The sequence below is a fragment of the Filicampus tigris genome, chromosome 15, assembly GCF_054856515.1.
Source record: "Filicampus tigris isolate MCC_2025a chromosome 15, RoL_Ftig_1.0, whole genome shotgun sequence".
Classification (NCBI taxonomy): Eukaryota; Metazoa; Chordata; class Actinopteri; order Syngnathiformes; family Syngnathidae; genus Filicampus; species Filicampus tigris.
In genome coordinates, this window is record NC_141231.1 from 670,827 (window position 1) to 688,353 (window position 17,527).

The window sequence follows — 17,527 nt, forward strand, 5'->3', positions numbered from 1 at the left end:
CCGGTTTCCTCACACTTTCCAAAAACTTGTGATTGTAAATGCGAATGTTTGTTTGTTATTTGTCTGTGTGCCCTGCGATTGGCTGGCAACCAGTTCAGGGTGTACCCCGCCTACTGCCCGAAGACTGCTAGCATAGGCTCCAGCACGCCCGCGACCCTCGTGAGGATAAAGTGGTATAGATAATGGATGGATGTATGGAATAATGCATTTGTTTCAATTGATCACAATCTATTTTGTTTTCCAACAAAATTTTGGTACGATAAGAAAAATGTACCATGTTAAGTTGTTAAATAAATACGTTAACAGTCTTCTTTTGTTTTAAATCCTTTAAGTCACATTGGTATGGGTGGACTAGTGCAAATAAAAGTTTAGTCGGAATCGCTGACGGCCTTGTTTGAAACTAGTGGGCCCGCATAGAACATATTCTTGAAAAAAAATATGTTTGGGTTGACTTCCCCTTAACTACGTCCATTTGATGGTTCTACGCACGTTGCGCTGGGACACCTGCTGGTCACCATGATAGATAAAAATAAATAAATCTTATAGAGTAGAGGAGGCGTTACATCTGCTTCAAAATATTGACGAGTCTGAGGATGAATTGCTAGACTCACACACAGCAAATAATCAGAGTAAAAAAAAAAAAAGTCCCCCTGCGCCGGCCAAGGAGCCGTGTGTAGTATAAAAGGCTGTTAGATGTGATAGTCATGACGTGGGTAGTGCATGGCAGACTGTCAACCATCAACCACAACAACCAATTTCTACCGTTACAATCCCATTCCACTTAAATTCTAGTCTATCAGTAATGCTGAAAATATGGCTATTGTGCAAATGTTTAATTTAACAGAGTTTATTCTAACAGCAATTAACAGTTAAAGCTCTGTATGTGAATCAATCAGTCTTTACAGAGTTAAGTAGTTTGGAAATTCCAATAATTTCAAGACAACATTCAAAACTACGAAGGTCTAAACCTAGCGCACTTAAAAAAAGTTCCACCTGATGAGTAAAACTACAAAGGATATTGGATGTGGAATTTCTGTCTTGTATTGTTCTTTTAATTTCCCAAATTATACAAGTTTCATATTGTACAAATTTACTAGGGATTTTATATCTGGTTTGACTCTCATATGCAATACTTAAAAGTTCACGATAAAACACACGAACAAACACACATAAAATGTATCTATAGCTTTTCCATATGGGTCATTATCTCTGTCATATGAGTCTTTCCTCTGGTGGAACTTTGAGCATTCTGTCCATCTCCAACCGAGCCCCAGCCAGCTCCTCAGAGCTGGGGCTGTAAGCCCCCTCTGACTGGCGCTTCTTTCTTGTTGTTAGAATCATGAAGGTCAGGCCACATATCAAAACTAGCATGCAGAAGGACAACAAGGTGGTAGCCATTACCAGCCAGGATGTTTCTTGTTTATTGGCTTGTTTCTGAAAGGCAAAAAGAAAAAAATATTGGGCTTAAGTGTTGAAAGCGTAGTGTGATGATGATTACATATATGTACATGCATATATAAAGTAAATTTATTCTTTTTTTTTTCTTTTTTTTTTTACATTCGCTTGAAATGGCTCAGCAGCTGAAACCAACTAACTGTCTCCTTTCAGTACCATCTGACTCTAAAGTATTAAGAAATCTGTGCTAATGGAGTGTAGCGAAAATGGGGGTCACTCGTAAGAGTGTCAATAGTTTTTAGCGGCCAGGAGCAATGCCTGCATTACTCCTGGACGCCTCTAGGGGCACCACGTCAAAGTTTTATGTTATTTAGAGGGGAATTTGACGAAAAACCTAATTAAATCTGTCATAAATTGTGAAGGTGCTACAATAAAATAAGTTGTGGGCTCTTGGAATAAAATAGAAGTTAATACCTTGACCCAAACACACACAATTCACGTTTGACTTCTGTATATGGACAATGTTTATTAACTACTCTAGTGGAACATAACAAAAAAACACTATGATATAGCAGGCCTAAATAAACGAAAACAAAAACAAGAAAACAAATATCAAAATTAATAGGGGGGTAATCAAAGAACGGGACGTCCGACTAGATGAGTGTAAGGACGATTACAGTCAAGTCGGCGGACTTTATAAAATACACAAAGTAAGCTAGCGTGAAAAGCCTCGGCGAGTCACACAGTAGTCACTTACATTTGCTGAAGCTCACGTGATGAGCGAAGAGGGGTGAGGACATTCACTCATTTGCAGAAGGAAGAACAACCAAAAAAAAAAGGAAAAATAGAAGGTTGCTGGGAGCGGGACCAAGCTTTGTTGGGTTCTCAGATGACCCGACTGGCCGTGGTGCGGGGTCGGAGGTCCGAACGGGACAGAACCGGCGTGTTGCTTCAGTCCGGCGCGTCTGCCACGTGTGTGGTGACAAGGTTCGGAGTGGTCCAATTTAGCTTTTCAGGTCACCCGCGGTTGATTTTTTTTGAGCGCGAGGACGCGCCATCAAAAATGCAACCAAAAGATCCTAAGGTTGAGAAGTGAAAAAGGGAGTTTGAGAAGTTTCTTTGGGGGAGAGCTTTGGAGAGAGAGATTTTTGAAGAGCCAATTCTTGAAGAGATTCTTTTGAGAGAGCTTCAAGGTGAGAGAGAGAGTGAGAGACAAAGGCTAGACCTTTTTATCTCCTTAAGAAAAAGGGGAGGGTGTGAGGTGTCCACCCCACCTCCAGCTCAGGTTTCAGGTGAGCTCAATTTATGACAATAAAGTTAGATTTGAGTCTATTAAATTGTCCTGTTTAAAACCTTTGTGCATTTCACAATTTGCAACTAGCATCAACTGTCATACTTCAGCTGGGAAACATCTCCTTCTGAATGCGTCTAAAGTTTAGGAGTCAAAGATATGAGTTTAAGCCAACATCTACACGGTTATTTCATAAACCTGACCAGAAAAATGATTGTTACCATAGTGAAGCAGCTTCCTCAATGCAAAGTTAGCAGGATACACAAAGTAAGCAATACACAAACATACATTCAACTATGTTTCATTTCAAGGTAATTTTGATTGATCAAAAGCATAGGAAGTTAAATGCTGCAGTTCCCATGTCGACCTCTTGGGGTCGGTCTTCATCCAGCACTGGAGATGTTCATCAGGGTTTGTGAGAGACACCTTCTGGCTTCCCGCTGGGGTGGAGGCTCCATGAAGTCTGTTTTAAGGCCATTCGAATCCACAGCTGTTGCCTGGAGAGGGGTCCAGGTGACGAAGAGTGGCTCCTTATCAGGACTTTGGGTTTTGGCATGTCCTTGTTAAGTCAAATGGCAGGGGTCCCCTGGTGATTCCATTGTTTTGAAGTGGTTGTAGTACACTTGATGGCATCTATGGGCTGACTCTTGTCTTCAGCCCTGAAAATGTGGTCCAAATGAAGGCATATTCGATACAGGAGTAAGGGGAGTTTACTAAACCCCTGAAAGTAGCTGCTATTAAGCCCTTTGTAAAAAAGACAACACTGGATGCTTCCATGTTAGCAATTTGTAAACCTCTCCTTCTGAGCCAAGATTTTTGAGGAAGAGTTTTTTATTTAACCCATTTAGGCCGGGAGCGACTCCGTTTCTACCACTCAAGCCAGGAGCACTGTTGCGTATTTCTACCTTTTTACCGCTGGGAAACCGGATACGTAATTTTTATTTTTTAAGACATGTTTGTAGACAATGATGTCGACTAAGATTTGGTAATTATGGTATAATTTTTAATTTTTTTATTGAAATAGTCATCTTAATACATTTGGTGAACTTGCATTTATGTGAGCTTTCATTAAATTTTTTCTCTTTGTTATATGATTGACAGAACAATCGTGAGCACGTGACAGTATAGTGGTACCTCGACTTATGAACGTCTCTTCATACTAAATTTTCAAGTTACGAAACTCCTCAACGGGAAAATATTGCCTCTTGTTACAAAAGGCAAAAATACAGTACAGTATGGGCTGCAACTCGGAGCTCCAGATTTTACTGAACGCAACATACTCATAGCTGCTCTGCCATTGGCTATTTTCTCACATCTTCCTGGCATCCCATTGGCTAAGAGGGACCTCTACCGTATGTGTCTGTGTGTAGATAGACAGGTAGATAGATAGATCTACCATAGATATGTCTATGCAGCATCCTCGTCATTAGCCACTCGGGCCATGAGGTGTTACGATAGTTTTCCGTGAATCACAATGCAGTATTCGCTATGGACCCAAAACAAGTGATGGAGAAACGGGGAAAAGAAAAAAAAAAAAGAAAAGAGTTGTTTTGGCCATACAAACAAAGCAAGAGATAATTGAAAAGTATGAAAAGGGGATGCGTTTTGTTGGTCTCGCCAAAGAGTATGACCGTAATGTATCGACAGTCACCACTTTATGAAAACAAAAGGAAGCCATAAAAGCTATAGCTCCGTCCAAAGGCCTCACTATACTTTCGAAGAGGAGGTCGGCAGTAAGTAATGATATGGAGAGGATGTTACTTGTGTGGATAAAGGAGAAAGAGTTGGCTGGTGACACAGTGACTGAGGACATAATTTGCAAAAAGACAACTGTCATTTTTAATGACCTTGTGAAGGAGGATGCAGGCGAGGGAACGGTGGCGAAAGAACACCGGGAGTTTAAGGCGTCGCGTGGGTGGTTCGAGAAGTTCAAAAGGAGGACTGGAATTCACTCTGTTGTTTGGCATGGTGAGGCAAGTAGCGCCGACCAAAAAAGCGGCCGACGAATTTGCGCAAAAATTCAAACAGTTGGTGATTGAGGAAGGCTACGTTGCACAGCAAGTTTTTAATTGCAACGAGACGGGCCTTTTTGGGAAAAAGATGCCTTGCCGTACCTTTATCAGAGCAGAAGAGAGGAAAATGCCAGGCCACAAGCCCATGAAGGACGGCCTTACGCTTGCCCTTTGTGCCAATGCCAGTGGGGATTGCAAAATCAAGCCCCTGCTGGTGTACCACTCCGAAAATCCCAGAGCATTCAAGGATCACAAAATATTAAAAGAAAGACTTCAGGTGCTATGGAGGGCCAATGCCAAGGCCTGGGTCACCTGTCAATTTTTTGTTGAGTGGGTCAATTTGGTTTTTGCCTTTGCTGTTAAGAGGTATTTAGAGGAGAACGATCACCGCTTCAAGTGCTTCCTCGTTCTTGATAATGCCCCTGCCCACCCACCCGGCCTCTGAGATTATATCCTGGTGGAGTTCTCGTTTATTATTCGTTTATCCCACCTAACACCACCTCTATCCTCCAGCCCATGACCAAGACTCATTTCAAACTTCAAGAAACTCTACACAAAACACCTGTTCAAGAGGTGTTTCGACATCACTGAAAACACTCAGCTTACCCTTCGTGAGCATTGGAAACAGCACTTGTTGTTTGCCTCAAGATGATTGATATGGCTTGGCAGGAGGTGACCAGGCATAACCTTAATGCGGCTTGGAGAAAACTGTGGCCCAATGCTGTTGCCCCATGGGATATGGAGGGGTTCGAGGTGGAAGCTGAAGTTGAGCCTGAAGTTGAGGAAATTATTTTTCTGGGGAAGGGCATGGGTCTTGAGGTGAATGAAGAGGACATCGAACCAGTTGATTCAGAAGCACAACGAGGAGCTTTCAACGACGGATCTGAAGGAGTTGGAGGCAATGCAACAAACGACAGTGCAGGAGGAGTTCAAAGAGGACGAGGAGGAGGAAGAGGCAGTCATGATTCCATCGGCCGGAATAAAACACATTTTAGGAAAATTCCATAAAGTTTCGGAATTTGTTAAAAGAATCACCCAGAAAAAAGTGTTCACCAGTCGGGCGATCACTCACTATGATGATGTTTGCCTTGGACATTTTCGAAGGGTTGTTAAAAGCCGACAAAAGCAAACGCCCTTGGATCAGTTCTTTATAAAACGCCAGGCAAAAACCACTTCTGCGCTAGAACATGAACCAAAGAGGGCAAAAAACGATGAGGACAGCAATTAAAAGGTACATACCATCATTTTTATTCTTTACACTATTCTTTGTTTTTAACATTATGCACAACTCTCATTTATTGTGCAATAATCTAATCGTAACATGTATTTGTTACATGTTTTGATGCATTTTTATGCTTTATAAAACATTAAGGTCTGAATATTGGGGGGCTTGGAACGGATTAGGGCATTTAAATGGAAAACGCCCTCTCTTACAAAATTTTCTACTTAAGAAATTTCTTCTAGAACCAATTATTTTCGTAAGTAGAGGTACCACTGTACTACAGTGACCAGCTGTGAGTAGTGAGCATATTTATTCGATCAGACGCGGCGGAAATGTGTGACGGTAGAGTTCAACTTTAGAGTTCATGTCGTAAACTGAAAGTAAAAGAAACAAAAAGTAAACATGGACTGAACGCACAGCCAAACAAGCAGCTGGTGGGCAGCCATGATTTGGTGTTATCTTGAGATAGATGAAGTTATTATGACAGGAGAACTTCCCAGACAGTGTTTTACTGTCTCTGGTGTAGCAGGTGACATACTGTGAGAATGAAGGCAGAGAGGAGGAAGGAGAGGCATGATTGAAGTTACCAGAGATGAGTAGCAGGGAATTTGGGTGCTGTGTTTGTAGCCTGCTCACAGCTGCAGTCAAGACATCACAGGCTGTATCACTGTAGGCAGCTGGGGGGACGTACACGGTCACCGCGATCACATGACTAAACTCTCGTGGGATATAATATGGTCTCATGCCGACAGCTTACAGCTCAGTGTCCCTACTGCAGAGCTGCTCCTTGATCGTGATGTGCCCAGGATTACACCATCTATCATTCACAAACACAGCAAGCCCTCCTCCTTTTCTCTTACCACTCTCCAGCTTCCTGTCCGCGCGTAGGATTTGGAAGCCGTCCAATTCTACGACCGCGTCCGGCATTAGCGCTGTGAGCCAGACTCCATGAATAGCCTCCCGGAAGTCCCTCTTATGCCGGGTTAGCGCCGTTAGCTCGTCCATCTTGTTGGTGAGAGATCTAACGTTCCCCATGATAACAGACAGGAGGACAGGATGGTATCGTCTCCTCCTTGCCCGGTGTTTAACCCCCGCACGAGATCCCCGTCTCCTCCTCCTCAGCTCACGGGGGATATCGGGTCTTGCTCCGGGAGCCGGCGTGGTGTTAGCATGGAGTGCTAACAGCTGATCCCGGCTGTAAACAATGGAGCCGCGGCTTCCCGCCAATTCTCCGGACTCGATCGCACAAAAAATAGCCACCAGCAGCAGCAAAAGTACCGCAAGTTGGATGTCCATTGCTGTGTAAGTTTACGAACATCCACTTTGTGAAAACGTATGAGTTAGGATAATAATAATGTACAAAAACACACGAAAAGGCTGACCGGTGAGCCGGAGCTGCTGTTACGGGCAGCCACTCGCGCGGCGCCGGAAATGACTTACATATCGATACCAAAATATTGGTATTCCAATACAAAGTGCTCAATTTTAAGTATTGATCCTCTAGATAAAGTAGTGATATTTGCAATTAATTCATATATAATATATATTGATTAATCTAAAATTTAGAAAGTTGTATTGTCATCCAATCAGAATTTTCACTATGTGTTGCCAAGGGAAAAGAACTTTCTGCCTTAGCAGAAACGTCTTTGACTACTGCAGACTAACTGAGCAAGACATGTCATAGTTGAGAAATAAGATCACCTTTAATCAGTTCAGCAGAACATTTTCACATATTTGTCCACTTACTCTTCATAAGAGAAAAATAATGTAAACATTTTTTTTTACATTTTTTGATTATATTTATAAAGTGTAGTATATCGACTGCCTGTACAATAAAAAATATGCATATCTGTTTGAAATTATAAATGTAATTGTAAATTGTAATAAATGTAAGGCTGTGTGTGTATTCTTTATCTATTATTCATCAATGTATTATTTTTATGTATTATTAATCCATTTAACGTACTTGTCAATCAATTGTACTTATTTATTCCACTCCAAAATTATTATATGTTGTTTGTCCATACAATTCTGACATTCATTGCACATTCCCATATTAACCTTGATTGGAGGGTTAAAAAACAAATAATTGTTTACATACCATATCTATCTCTGGCGTTGCCTGGTGGATATCAAATTTGTCATGCTGCTTTGTTGACTTCCGCTATCTACTTTGGCAAGCGACATTACCTCGACCAATAAGATAAGTGGATTCTGTATCCTGATATGCACAAATGTGCTGTCACCTCATTGGTCACAGAGCAGGGGAGGGCCTAGGACCGTTACCGTAAATTGTCATATAAAGGGAACTGTTGTTCATGAATTCCATCGACATTTTACAGATTACTTTTTACTCTGACGATATTACGAGACCGAGTTCGTCCCTTTACAAATCAATACAGGCCGCTGACTTACTGTCCTAAATACGGGACAATTCCGTATTTCAAGGGACGGTTGGCAACCCTAGTTGCACCTGTACCCCGTGTGTGTGTTAGGGGACCTGTGAGTCTTCCATTTATTCTCAGGCTAGGTTAAGGCAAGCTCTCCAACAATTAATTGCAGTAATGGATCATCTTGTGATCCAGAAAAACACTTTGTCACAACAATAGAGTACTTACATTGGTTTCACAGAATGGACCACTGTATCCTGGTGGGCATTCACACACAAACTTATTGAACTGATCCAAACAGGTAGCACCATGTCGACAGGGGTTGGAGCCACACTCATCAATCTCCAGTTCACATCTGTAACAGATAAGCAGGCCCAACTTTACGAACGGGCCTGTCCGCCCCTCACGGCCTCCCCGAAGCTGGAGAATGACTTGCGGGCTGGAGGAGGCGTCTGCCCGAACACTAGCGATATGCCTTGGTTCTTCAAGCGATATCCTGTAGAATGATCACCGCTTCTAAATTTTCTATGCTGCCAAATGATGTTGTTTGCATTTGGCGCAGGGCATTGTGGAATGGCTGTCTGAATGGTCTGTCTTTTGGGTTTGGCTTGACTTTAGTGTCATGTTTTTCCTTTGCGTTCTTTTGTCTGTCTCTCGTTAGGTTATTGAGTCCACCTGTGCTTATCATCCCGGTCCCTGGTGTGAGCCAATCAGCTCCCTCCTTCCCTCTGTGTCTTGTCCAGGTGTTCCTCATTGTATCATCAACTTGTCTGTATTTAGTTCCTCGCTTTCTTTCAGGCCTTGTTGGTTCGTTGTCATTTGTCAATGGTCTGTTGTCCAAGTCCTAATGTTAGATTTGTTTGATTTGATCCTTGTGGTTTTTGGACTATAGAATTTTTGAACAGCCCAGAACCTTGTTTGCCTTTTTGTTTTCCATCAAGTGCTTGATATTGCACTTCATTTTTGCCTCCTGTCCCCCTGGGTTTGGGTCCTCTATACCACGACCATGCAAAATATGACAGCATGCTTCATACAATTTTACTTTTTAAACACGCAAGCTATGTGTTCCATTAAGTGTAATGCAATACTATTAAAATATCAGAGCTGGGCACTTGACCATTTTTTGCCGGTCCGGCCGCGACCCTCCGGCCATATTCATAAACATGAATTCTTCATTGTCACATCACGTAACCTGCGCCTCCCACCTGCAACTGGGGCATACCATTACAAGAGGGGGCGGAGAGGCAATACCACAATCCCTATTACAGCAGTTGTCACTCGCGCAGACGCGGGAGTAGAAAGAAGCCTAAAAAGAAGCCTTTCACCGAGTAGGCTGAGATGATTTTTGGCCGCCTCGCGAGCATGTCACACGCATGAGGGCCGATTAGTGGGCCGGACTAAAAATCAACTTCCGGCCATGCTTAGTCCAGCCATTTTTTTTTATTTGTCACCCCCCACCCTCCGCCCCAAAAATGGGCATCCGGCCGAGCCGGAGGGTTCGACCGGTCCGGCCCAAGGACGGACTGCCCAGCTCTATAAAATATATATATTTTATTCATAGAGGTCATTGAAAGAAATGCACTATTGGTTTATTTAAGGAAGGGGTGACTCAAAGGCAGAGAGCCACAATTTTTTTGTATTGTGAATACCAAAAAATTGGTATTGGTATAAGATTGGCCGCATGACACGAACCCGGAAGTGATGGTTTTAAATGCTACTCTGGCGAGCAAAATTACATTTATGTCTCATTATTTTGCAGTGTAACAAGACCGGGACGATACAACCTTTAGCACCATTCTGTGCTCGCCACCCCTCACCACATACACAATGAATGGGGTTGACAGTGCAATGCGCTCAGCTACGATCATTTTTAAAGAAGGGCTTCAGGAGTCGCATGAAACCAGCCAAAGAGCCACGGGTTGTCCAGCCCTGCACTATGATAATATTTCACAATGCTACTTCGGTGTGCAGATACAGAACGATTAAGTTCAGAAGGGCTTCACTCGTAAAAAGCCTGATCCCTACAGCGATAGCAGTCCTGAATAGCAGACCTCGCTGACTTGTCTGTCTTCTACTGCCTTGTTTTTGTCCTGTGGTTTATTGTTCTTTATTGTTGTTTTGGTGTGTGGTGTGTAATTGTGTCCCCTCTGTATTGTATACAGTCAGTGATGAATTTCCCCTACGGGGACCAATTAATGTAAATAATCTAATCTAAACCCTTTCAGCACTTGGGATGCAATTGGCTGACAGGATTGATCAGGGTGATCATGCTGTGTGGCATTCTTGGTTTCTGATCTCAATATTGATTTTTGAAAAAAATAAACAACTGACTAATCAAAGTAATCCGTCATGCGAATGAAGAATAGACGTCATGAGATGTACCCAAAAGTAAGTGTTTCAGATGGGTCGTAATTTACTCCATCTTTCTCGTAAGCGACACTTCTCTAGTTTCCTCCCTAGAATAAAACTATAAAGTGATCTGGGTGACCAGAGGTCGAGAGAGTACCTGAAATCATCCATTGTGAAACCTCCAGGTATATGTTGGTAAATCGACAAAACGGGCGCTGATAAACCTGAAAATTAGCTGTGTGGATTTTTGCCTTCCATTTGGAGCCTAATCTTTGGACTAGTGACATTATTATTACTATGTGGAATTTGATTTTAGAAACTAAATGACATGATTGGGTAGAAAAAATGTGGTATGCCCTCACGAAGGGTACTAAACATTGAGCATAGCAAATTGAATAAGGAAAAAAAGTACTGCATTTAAATTTCACCACATGGGAGCTCAAAGTGTTTTAGAAAGATTTAAGCGTTATGAAAGAATTGGCTTTTACCTAGCTGCTCAAATTTTTTATTTCTCCAACATATCAACACAGTAAATATTGTGTAGATGAACATTTTAACTTGGAGTTTTGTTTCATTAAATAGTTTTTCTGTAGTTCATTTCAATGCTCGAGGATTGAATGCAAAATTTTAAAGTGTACGACAATATTAAAGGGGTGGTGGGGTCTCAGTTATTGGATAAAATTATTTGACGGCCATACATGTTAACAAGTTGTCATTCTGTCAAGAAAATATTTTTGAAAGGTAACTGTTGATTGAATCAGTTTGAGTTCCAGTGAATGTATGTGTGAACATTAAAAATTCTTTGTATTTCAAAACGGGGTACAAAATTGTGGAATGAACTAGTATCCAGCATTGTCAACTAAATTAGAAGAATGGTCAGTAATTTTTAAACGACTGAATTAGAAGAATGCTTAGTAATTTTTAATCCATTAAGTGGTTTATTAGTGAGACGATTTGGTAATTGGGAAGAAATAATTGGCAGCTTAATTATTACCATATGAAATAATTTTCTGTTAATCATTTATACAGGAGCAGCAAATGGTAAATGGGCTGTCACTGTATAGTGCTGTTATACCTTCTGTACACAAAGTGTTTCACGCTGTTAGCCTCATATACCTCCTGATAATTTAGCATCAGGAGCAACTGAGGGTTTAGTATCTTGCTCAAGGACACTTCGACATGGTCACAATGGCCACGGATTGAATCCTTGACCTCTGGGTTGGGAGACAGCTCTTCCACTGAGCCATGTTTGCTCATGTGTTCCTGAATTTTTTACGCCTGCAACCAGGTACACCGATGAATAACACACACCCAGTCCGTTATAGCAGTGGTCACCAACCTTTTTTCTTCCACGGACCGGTTCATACAAGTCTATTCCCTTCGCGGCCCTGTAACCATTCCCGGTCCGGGGGTTGGGGTGGCCGGGGGCGGAAGAAACTTTCCAAATACGTCTGTTTATTTTACTCATTTGCTAGCTTGTGCATTTAATACGAGCGTTACGTGACAGAGACAACTTGACATGCATTAAGAGTCGGTCATAGATGGATGTAGCTGAGAGAATCCAGTCACTTTTCAAAATAAAATGTTTTTTAGCCTCGGATAATAAATAAACCGGAAGTATTGTACTTTTACTTTTCTTTCTTTGTCTGTCTTACATCTGTGCGGCCCGGTCCAAAGTGGCCTGCGGCCCGGTACCGGTCAGCGGCCTGGTGGTTGGGGACCCCTGCGTTATAGGTCACATTTTTGTTGTAACGTTTAGACATTTCCATAATGTTTGGCTATTGAGAGGGCAAGTCCGAGGGACGGGGGGGACCCTAAACATTGTCTTGAAGGGCATCACGCACAGATAATAGGATTTTCGCATACACAAACGGATTGGAATGAATTGACCTTTTAGGCCAGTTCAACTGGGGGAGATATACATTTTTTTTCAAAAGATCAAGTTTTAGTTGAGTGACTCTTTCACTCAAATGGGGGGTGTTATTAGATTTGGCCCCTTTGGCACAAATAAATACATAGTTGACTTAACCCTATGGCGAAAACGAATTTGATTATTGTGGCTACACGAAAGGATAAATGAGGGTTATGGTGAATTAGGTGCACTCAACAAAAGACAGCGGTTACAAAATCAAAATACAAGGGACTGTCTGCCACACTCACAGCCAGCCCCGAACACCAGCAACCCAGTCCCTCTTAAACTGCTGCTGGTGTCACTCCTGAAGTAAATTAACTAATTTGGTTACCCCCCCCCCCCCCCCCCCCCGCTCTGATTGGGTGGCTACAATCAGGGCAGAGCAGGGGAGAGCACACACACACACACACACAAATAACGGCCACGACCCAACGTGGGCCGTAACAAGCTGTCAGGCAAAGAGAGCTAGAAGAATCTTAGATAGTGTGGACACGTCCAGAGGAGATATCGTGAGTATATTGGTCGAAAGGTAATGAGTATGACGCTGCAAGGAAAGAGAGTGAAACGAATACCTAAAAGAAGGTTGATAGATGTAAAGGATAGACCTCGGTGGAAAAGGATGACACACTGTGACAACCCCTAACAGGACAAGTTGAAAGGATGAGAAGAAATATGGCCGTTAACAGAAACTTACCTTTTGCCTTTAAAACCTGGAACGCATGTACAGTTAGCTCCCCAGAGGCCATCATTGCAGATTCCATCATTTGCGCAAAGCACATCTTCACCACATTGTAGTGGTGGATAGTCCCACCTATTGGAAAATGTGTCCAAGTCCAATTTGCTTTAATATAGCTGACAGGATTAGTACATAATGTATGCAAAATAAAAACAAATCTTGAACTTTATATACATACTGTAGCGTACTTACTCGCATAGTGGACCACTATAGCCTTTTGGGCATGAACAGGTGTACATGTTAGTTCCATCTTGACAGGTGCCCCCATTTTTACAAGCATGTTGTTCACACTCATCCACATCCACATCACATAGTGTGCCTGCATATCCAGGGTGGCACAAACACTCAAAACCATTTAAGTAGTCTTTACAGTTCCCATGAACACAAGGGTGGGAAACACATTCATCTGTTTCTGTCTCACATAGGTGTCCTTCCCAACCTGAGCCACACTGACAGTTAAATCTGTTAAAGAGATCATGACATGTACCTCCATTTAGACAAGGGTCTGAATCACAAACAGGGGCACTGCTACAGCCCAAATATATTTTTTGTTTTGCAAGTAAACGGAATTGAGACTGCTGTGGAGTGTTGAAGTCATTTACAAATGGAAGATAAACTCCTCCGACCCTTACTGCACCGATGCACCCGACGAAGCTCTCTGCTATGCTGAGCATAGAGCTTTGATCATTGAGAAAGTGTAAATTGCCCGTGCTCTGAGGCAGGCTCCTGGCATCAATAATTCCATCCACAGTAATTATCCAGTGAGCAGCTTTGTGATCTTCCTTTGCCAATGATACATTTACTCGATGCCACTTCCCATCACTCACTTTGAGCTCTCCTGTAAAGATCAGTATCTCAGGTCTGGTGGCTGTGTGGATTTCAACCCAGACTGAGGAGTCAAGCAGACCAACTTTCAGCAGGTCAGAACCTTTTGAAGCCTTCAAAAGAACTGCATTCTCAGAACGGGTCCGTAGCTCCATGTATATTGAAGATACTGGTTCAGCCAGGGAACCTTCAGCACTGAACTGAACAGGACTGTTGTTGAATGTTGCATTGTATACACCTAGGAGCAAACATATGCAAACAAGTGTCAGTTATCATAATTCTTACTATTATTATGATGTAATTTTTAATGAGAACTGTTTGATTGCTATTCTGTTTAAGCCCCTATCCCACTGAGCAGCAAACAAGTGTGAGTGTTTGCGATGGCAGCGCTCTCGTCAGGGTTCATTCAAGGTGGTAAATGTTCGCCAAGCGGTCACCAGACATTCGCCTGTACTTTTCTGTTAGTATACAAAATTGTTGTATTGTGTGTATATTATGGATTGTAATGGATGATTGATGAATAAACTTGACCATTTTTTGCCGGTCCGGCCGCGACCCTCCACCCTTGACCTGGGTACCCTTCCGGCCGCGACCCTCCGGCCATATTCATAAACATTGTCTGCCCCCGCCCCATTCCGCCCCCCGCCCCCCAAAAAAACGTCCGTGATTGACGTCGCTGCGGGAGAGATGCTAATTGGCAGAGGCTTTTTAAAGATCATTAGGTGGCTTATTTTTTATTCGAACCCGCTGTGGACACGCTTCAAATGCGCAAGTAGTACTTACCCAACTGCGTGCTTACTTGCATTGCGAGCCCCAGGGTTGGATTTGTCGTATTGTATAATTATTTGGGTCCAACAGACGGCCAGAAGTCGCAGTCAAGTTACTTATTTATTTTGCACACTTCCCCTCCCTCCCGGCCTTCAAAATAAAAGCGCACCAGCAAACCACTATACAATGCAGGTTTGCTATGGCGTATTTCCAGAAGTAGGAAATGCCAGAAAAAGTGCATGAACCCCACCTTGATGTGCTAGCGTCTGAATATACTCGTGGACACAAATTGTTTTGAAACAAGTTGGGGGCGTCGCTTCAAAAAGACAGCGACAACAATGGATATCGTGCCTGCTACAACCATAAAGGGACCGAGATGACTAGACGATGTATTTAATTTTATTGCGAAAACGACCTTGAAGGGGGAACGTGGGTGAGTAGCTTGTTTAGTAATGTTAACTTTGCAGCAGCAGCAACGAGCTGCTTGGTGCATCCGTCTCCGTGTGGGAAACTGTATGTCACATGTGAGACAACAACGTGCACTCAAGCGTGTTTGTATATTCTTATCGTCACATCACGTAACCCGCGCCTCCCACCTGCAACTGGGGCATACCATTACAAGGGGGGGGGGGGGGCAAAACCACAATCCCTTTAACAGCAGTTGTCGCTCATGCAGACGTGGGAGTAGAAAGAAGCCCAAACAGAATCCTTTTACCGAGTAGGCTGAGATGATTTTTGGCCGCCTCGCGAGCACGTCACACGCATGAGGGCCGATTAGTGGGCCGGACTAAAATCAACTTTACAGGCCATGCTTAGTCCAGCCATTTTTTTTTAATTTGTCACCCCTCCACCCCAAAAATGGGCATACGGTCGGGCTGGAGGGCACGACCGATCCGGCCCAGCTCTGGAATAAACAATGGACTACTACTAAAAAAAAAAAAAAAATGTAAAAAATCCTTGTGACAAGAAAAAACCCTAAACCTGTTGGAGAACGTCTGGTGAACATTTTGTGAACATTTGCGACCTTAAAAGGAACCCTGACGAACTCTGACATGAAGTAGCATTATGCTACCTTCGCCAACAGTTGCGGTTGTTCGCCCCTGAGTGCGATAGGGGCTTTAGTGGTCTAAACAATACTCATTGTAATACATTCATTCAAAAGCATTGTCACAGAAGTTTATTGGTCACTACATAAATTGGGGTGGGATGGAAGCTTTAGCTTTTTTATGCCCCATCACTTATTTAAATCTCACAACTTCATTTTACATGTGTATTTCCTTGTGATTAATGGAAAAAAAATGCTCCTCTAATCCAAAATTGCTACTTAAAGAGGAAGTCACCCTCCTTATTTTGTGTGGTTTTCATAAATCTACCTGATGAACCTGACACAACCCAAACATATTTTTTTCAAGAATATGTTCTATGCAAGCCCACTAGTTGAAACAAGGCATTCTGATCAATATTGCGTTGTAGAATAAGAGTTTTGCTGCTTAACTCATATTCCACAAACGCAATATTAAACAGAATACCGTGTTTAATATTGGGCCTGCCAGGAACATATTGTTGAAAAAAATATGTTTGGGTTGAGTTCCACTTTAAATCGAGGACTTGATTAGCAAAACCATCCATCCATCCATTATCTCCCGCTTATACGAAGTCGGGTCGCGGAGGCAGCAGCTTCAGCAGGGAAGCCCACACTTCCCTCTCCCCAGCAACATCTTCCAGCTCTTCCGGAAGGATCCCAAGGCGTTCCCAGGCAAGCCGGGAGACATAGTCTCTCCAGCGTGTTCTGGGTCGTCCTCGGGGTCTTCTGCCGGTGGGACATGCCCGGAACACCTCACCAGGGAGGCGTCCAGGAGGCATCCTAATCAGATGCCCGGGCCACCTCAACTGGCTCCTCTCAACGCGGAGGAGCAGCGGCTCGACTCCGAGTCCCTGCCGGATGGCCGAACTTCTCACCCTATCTCTAAGGGAGAGCCCGGACACCCTACGAAGGAAACCCATTTCGGCGGCTTGTATCCGAGATCTTGTTCTTTCGGTCATGACCCACAGCTCATGACCATAGGTGAGAGTAGGAACGTAGATCGACCGGTAAATTGAGAGCTTCGCCTTTCGGCTGAGCTCCTTCTTCACCACGACAGACCGATACAGGGTCCGCATCACAGCAGACGCTGCACCAATCTGCCTGTCGATCTCCCGTTTCATCTTACCCTCACTCGTGAACAAGACCCCAAGATACTTGAACTCCTCCACTTGGGGCAGAATTCCATCCCCAACCAGGAGAGGGCACGCCACCCTTTTCCGACTGAGGGCCATGGTCTCAGATTTGGAGGTGCTGATTTTCATTCCGACCGTTTCACACTCGGCTGCGAACCGCTCCAGCGAGAGTTGGAGATCGCGGGTTGAAGAAGCCAACAGTACCACATCATCTGCAAAAAGCAGAGATGCAATACTGAGGCCACCAAACCGGACCCCCTCGACACCTCGGCTGCGCCTAGAAATTCTGTCCATAAAAGTTATGAACAGAATCGGTGACAAAGGGCAGCCTTGGCGGAGTCCAACCCCCACAGGAAACGAATCCGACTTACTGCCGGCAATGCGGACCAAACTCTGACATCGGTGGTACA

At 43.3% G+C, this 17,527-nt stretch overlaps 1 protein-coding gene across 2 annotated transcripts in view; it reads right to left on the reverse strand.

The window, feature by feature from the left end:
- Positions 1 to 899: 899 nt before the first annotated feature.
- Positions 900 to 17,527, reverse strand: part of crb2a (crumbs cell polarity complex component 2a) — a 102,257-nt gene continuing 85,629 nt past the window's right edge. For both annotated transcript variants that reach the window (XM_086054527.1, XM_086054526.1), the window contains 4 exons: positions 13,500 to 14,370; positions 13,266 to 13,382; positions 8,539 to 8,665; positions 900 to 1,434 (listed from right to left, as the gene is read on the reverse strand). In XM_086054527.1, the coding sequence (XP_085910653.1) occupies positions 1,213 to 1,434; positions 8,539 to 8,665; positions 13,266 to 13,382; positions 13,500 to 14,370 (1,337 nt within the window). In that variant the 3' untranslated portion in view covers positions 900 to 1,212. The remainder of the gene's footprint in view (positions 1,435 to 8,538; positions 8,666 to 13,265; positions 13,383 to 13,499; positions 14,371 to 17,527) is intronic.